General features: G+C 39.9%; 1 protein-coding gene across 1 annotated transcript; it reads left to right on the forward strand.

Annotated features, from left to right (window-relative positions):
* Positions 1 to 4456: 4456 nt before the first annotated feature.
* LOC141631484 (uncharacterized) lies at positions 4457 to 5128 on the forward strand. The gene has a single exon (XM_074444149.1). It carries the CDS (start codon positions 4457 to 4459, stop codon positions 5126 to 5128), a length of 672 nt encoding a protein of 223 aa, XP_074300250.1.
* Positions 5129 to 6164: the final 1036 nt, after the last annotated feature.

The following is a 6164-nucleotide window of genomic DNA, read 5'->3' on the forward strand; positions in this document are numbered from 1 at the left end:
TATTCCAATAATTAATAAATCATAATTGTTAATTTTAGTCTCATCAACCGTCACATTTAAACATCCATTCACTTAACAATAAAAACCGAGTTGAGTAGGAAATTCCTACCTGGCAAGCAAATACTCCAATTACACACTCCAATAATGCAATCCAATCAACAAATAAAATTCCTCAATAAAACCGTCACCTAAACATAAATAATAATTCACAATTACTAACTAAACTAATTATAAAATAATTAAACTAATTATAAACTAGTTATATTAATTATATTATTATTACGTAATTTAATAATTGTAAACCCGTCTTAAATCAAACCAAACCTATTCCCGACTTCCAAAACCCGTCCTACACTAATTAATTAAACCAACTAACAATCCTAATAATAAAATATGGCAAAATCACGTGACACATGAGAAACATCATACAACAGCCACGCCAAATGACATACACGGTTTAACAATAAGCTATACACCACCTACTAGCACCGCAGCCACCACCCTAGGCTCTACCGTGAGCCACCAACAGCAACCGCCCAGCCACGCACCAACCACCAGCAGCAACACCCACACGGATGCCCATACCTTACCCTAGAAACCACAACCCACGACACCAACAACCATGTTAAACAAGCAAAAACCGAAACCCGACACCCATAGTTACACCGTGGTCAGCCACCTGCATCACTATGGTCCCCTCTTGACACCACCACCACGGCCTAACCCTACCACCAGTCAATAAACCTCGCCCCAATCTCCCAGGTGCACGGTCAGGTTCGCCATTACTCCCTCAACCCGTGTTCATAACCAACCCGACACCAACACCCTCCACTCACGATTTGTCTCACCAAAACGCAACCACACCGCCACCAGGCCACCAACGGTTTTCACCACCGATCCAAGGTGGTTCCCTGGGAGGTCCCTCACTCGCTAAACCCAACAAAAATACTTTAGCAATGACTCAACACCGGCAAGCAACAACACGAGCACTCTTTCCCCGTTTTTGCGAAATTCCGCCACCACCACCGCCAACAACCATCTACGACCACCCTATAGCCACCACTAGACTCGAATCACCACCCTGGTACCAACCCTAACCCCGGTCAGGTCTGGGTCACTCGAAATAAGGGTCAAAACCCATATAACCCATGTTACAAACACACCCAACTACCAACAAAAAACCCTAATAACAACCCCCTTCCCGCCGGTCAACGGTGGTCAAATATGAGTCCGGTCACCCCCTGCTGGTCCACGGTCAAGGTCACTCTCTTATTTTGTCAAACGGTGGTCTGATTTACGAGTTGTATTAGTTACAAAATCAATACATTAAATTGTGAGACGGTCTTACCTTTTATCGCTAATTGCCTCTTCCGTCTTCTAAATCTCCTTTCTCTTCTTTTATGACTTACTTTTCAGATTAATTACGTATTTATAGTTTAGGTTTGGGGAGTATATGAGGCCAATTAGGAAATTATTGCCTTTTCCAATTATTATTAGGAATTACCAAATTATTATAATATTTATTATTTTATTATTAAATCCCGCCTTAAATCCCGACTACTCTCATACTAGGCCTAATATAATCAGCCCATTTATTCACAACACACGGCCCAAGACTTATTACTAGCTAAACCCAAATTTCCGGCTTGCTTATTTATTTATTATTTAATTAACGTCTTTCTCGCAACTATTATTAGAAACCTCATTAATTGATTATTTAAATTACATAAATTATTCTCATTAATTATTATTAAATTATGGGGTATTACAATTGTCCATTCTATTAATTGTGGAGTTGAAATCCCGCGGGCGAGAAAAAGAATAAAATAAAAAGAAAAGATGATGCCAGGTACAACAGCGGTTGTTGTCTTGAGAATTGACAGTGAGTTTTATGATATTGAGTAGGTCAGGCATAACTGCGGTTGTGGACCTGAAGAACAAGTAGGCATGGCATGGGGAAGTAGAAGCGTCGTGGACCAGAGGATGGCGCTGTGGTGCCGTTTGTTTATAAAGAGGCTCTAGGGGTGCACGGTTATAAGGGGCTGCGTGCTTGTGTTATAGTTAGCATTGTGAAACCATCTCACTGTCATTATTATTAGTATTACTGTTGTCGGAATGTTTACTTATGGTTATTTATTTATTTATTTATTTATTCATCTGTTATTTCAGAATTCATATTTAGCATGTGGTTGACTTGGTTATGTCTATGTCAATTGTCACCCATTTCCGGGGTGGCTTGTGTTGATCCATTCAACAATTTCTTATTGAATGGGGAGTAGATACTAAAAAAGGTTTATGTTGGATTTGGTTGTTGTTGTTGTGTGCTGAGCAGGGGTGATTGGGTCGTCGAGTTGCAGTATGGAGTAGACGAGTCTCTTTTAGTTTATCACATATCAAATAGTATAGTCGAGATACTTTAATATTCGTTTGATTTGTTTTACAAGACTTACAATCCTTTTGGACGAGTGTAATATGTTAACAGTTATATTTATAGTACTTGGCTGTTTCAATTTGATATACATTGCCTCAGGAAACTGAGATGGTGACATTGTTTAATCGGGAATGTCTTGCCGAAGACTCCTGCTTAAATAAGGGTGTTACTTAGTGGTATCAGAGCGAATGATCCTAAGGCCTGAACGAATGAACCCAATGAATTTAGGAGGAGTCTAAAATAAAATGAATATCGGGTAGAGAATGATAGGACCCCCCTTAGCTTGGTTAGGGAGACGTTCTTAATTCAAGTTATGGCCCTATTAATTTCGAATCGGCAACAACGGTAAGGTTAACGAGCGTGGATAGATAGAGTGGATGGTTATGTGGTATTTTTTTATGAGTGATGCATGAATATGAGTAAATATGTAAACGTTGGAGTTTCGTATATTGTTAAGGCAATATATGCTGAAAGTTGAAAATGAGGAATATATAAGGTGGAAATTTTGGAGAAAGACGGGGAAGTATAATGATGAAAGAAATGGAAGGATATGATCATACGAACAATGAGATTTTATTATTGAAATGCGTGATATAATTGCAGTTAATGTTCTCGTTAGCATTTGAATGTGGATTTGAATATGGATTATTTATATGATGTGAAGTTATTTACGAAATGATAGAATTGTATGAGAATAGAATACCATGCAGCATATGACAAACGAGAAAATTGGAGACTGGCCGATCGACATGGTGGTAAGTCGATCGACCAAAAGCGTAAAAGAGGCCGAGAGTCTATATGTTTAGCGCTGGGCACCTCGACCCTGTTAACTTGTGCTCATTAATTGATAAACTACACGAGTATAATGTCTTATTTAAGAAAGTTTGCGTGCGTAGTTCTTACGTTATCTTATCTTAATAGAAAGAAGATGGCCCCAAGGAAAGTATCATTTGCTGCTAGCATGAGTGTTGAGGAAATTGAAAGGCTGATAGAAATAAACAAAGCACTGACAACAGCCCTGCAGAACAATAAGAAAGGATCTGAAATGGATGCTGGTAAGATGAGCTCAGCCATTGCACGTCATAATCCGACTAAGTATGATGGACTGGGGGAGCCATCGCCATTAAGGGAATCGTGTCGGGAGTTCGACAACTTGTTCGAACTGTTGAACTGCCCGGAGGAGTTAAAGGTTGATCAAGTTGCAATCTACCAGAAAGGAAAGGCTGGTATAAGATGGAACCAGAACAAGGAGGAAGCCAGGGAAGCATTTACAGATAGTGGAGAAAATCATGTACATTAGACTACCTTTAAGAATAAGCTCAGACAGCAGTTGGTGCCAGAGCATATCAGGAGTAGAATGGGAGATGAATTCGATTCGTTTAAGATGACAGAAAATATGACTGTCGAGGAGTTGTCTGAGTACTTGAGTGATCTGAACATGGGGAATGAGATTCTGGCTGTAAGGTTTGAAAAGCATTTATCGACAGAAATTAATAAAAGGCTCGCAGCTACGGAGCCAACTAGTGTGGATGATATATACCATAGAGCCAATCATGCTGAACAAATATCAAACATGTTGAATGAAGAAAAGAAGGAACAAGGGGAGAAAAGAAAGGCTGAAACGGTGAGTGAACGAGGCATAGGGGACAAGAAACAGAATTCTACCCCATTTCTGTCCTACGCAGCTGGAGGTTATGGAATGATAGGCAGAGCAACAAGTAGCAAAGGGGACAATAAACCCCAATGCTTTTGTTGCGGTAAGTTCGGTCATAAAGCCTTCAAATATAGATCCACCGCGCAAAAGGTGGAAACGGGAATAGAGGAGGTAGCCAGAGTGCATACTGCACTCCAGCACCTAGCTGTGGGAGCAATCGATTTTCTGATCAGAGTGGATATCAAGGGAGTTATTATAATAACAACCAGAATCGGTTTAACAATAGCCAGAGTTATGGAGGAGGATCATAGTTCAAAACGAACAGTGGCGAGAACCAGACTTAGGTCGTGAACCCTACAGTCTCGACAAGTATGGTCCAGGGTAGGGCCAGGTCAAGCGGGAAGTTGTTTATGATGGGAAAAAAGGCTGTAGCAGAGGAAGCACACGTGGTATCAGGTACATTCCTAGTTAACTTTGAACCTTCGTACGTTTTGTTTGATTTTGCGGCAACCCATTCGTTTATATCAAGTAATAATCAGGCTAAAACCTTAGAATTATCTTACTATAAAGTAATTAGGGATGATGTGGAAATACCGTTAGGGAAGTTCATAGAGTGTAATAAGTTGTATAAGGGAATACCCATAGCGATCGGGGACGATATGTTCCTAGCTGATTTGATAGGCTTTCATATGGGTGGCTTTGAGGTGATCATGGGTATGGACTGGTTGGGAATGAATATGGCACATATAGATTGCTACCAGAAAAAGGTATCCGTAAGGGGACCGAATGGAATGAGAGTGACTTATAAAGGATTTATTGTGAAACGAAAGGTGAAATTTATCAACTTGGTAACCTGGAAGGCAAGTGTGAGGAAACAATGCCAGCTAATTTTGTGTCATGTGAGGGGCAAGCGAGTTGAGGAGCCTAGTGCGAATGAGATTGAGGTGGTGAGTGAATTTCAGGATGTATTCCTTGAGGAAATACCAGGATTACCACCTCAGAGGGAAGTTGAATTCAATGTGGAGTTAATACAGGGAACATGACCGATTTCTAAGGCCCCTTACAGGATGCGACCTAAGGAATCGGAGGAGTTAAAGAACCAATTAGGAGAACTACCGGAGAAAGGGTATATTAGGCCGAGTGTATCACCCTGGGGAGCACCGGTGTTGTTTGTAAAGAAGAAGGATGGGAATATGAGACTCTGTATTGATTACAAAGAATTGAACAATATGACTGTCAAGAACAGTGTAGACACGTCAAAATGTCTGCAAGCCTTTTGAACACCCGATGATGAGGCCTTTATTTAATTCAGAATAAAACATACTTAAATTTGATATAAGGTTATTTATGCTCAAAATCGTCCCAAAAACAACCATTTTATAACACGGTCCACCTCGACCACTTAGCAAATCATAGCTCATTTATTTATAATAATATACTTTCAGAGTAACATGTTAATTGACATATTAACGACACAAAAACGTGAATGGGAAATAGTACATTCTAATAGGCCGCACTTAAAATGACATATGACCGGGCCTACTAAATGAATAATTAAGGCAAATTACCTCATAAATCTGTGACACTGTTCTTTTTATTTAACCCACTTTAATTTAATTTTGTTTAAGGAAGTTCAGCCCAAAAGACGATCCGAGCTACGTAGAGGAAGTATTCATATTTGGGTACAAGTAGTGTCCATCAAGAAATACACGAATCGCTGTGCAATATAAAGACGTGTTTTATCGTATTGCTTCTAACTGCATTGCTAACAGACTTATACTGTTAACCCTTCAATTATTTCGGATTCGCAACAAGTATTTGTCCCGGGACGTCTAATGTCTGATGGTTGCCTGGTTGCGCATGAAGTACTTCATTACATCAACAAAACAAAAAGGGGGACTAATTGTTATGCGGTACTCAAATTGGATATGTGCAAGGCTTTTGACCATGTATCTTGGCAATTCCTCATGTCTGTGATGAGACATATGGGTTTCCCTACACACTGGCGCAATCTCATCTGGGAATGCATCTCAACGGTTTCATACAGGAAATTCATAAATGGCACGCCTTCTCATGCTC

The sequence above is a fragment of the Silene latifolia genome, chromosome Y, assembly GCF_048544455.1.
Source record: "Silene latifolia isolate original U9 population chromosome Y, ASM4854445v1, whole genome shotgun sequence".
NCBI classification, from domain to species: domain Eukaryota; kingdom Viridiplantae; phylum Streptophyta; class Magnoliopsida; order Caryophyllales; family Caryophyllaceae; genus Silene; species Silene latifolia.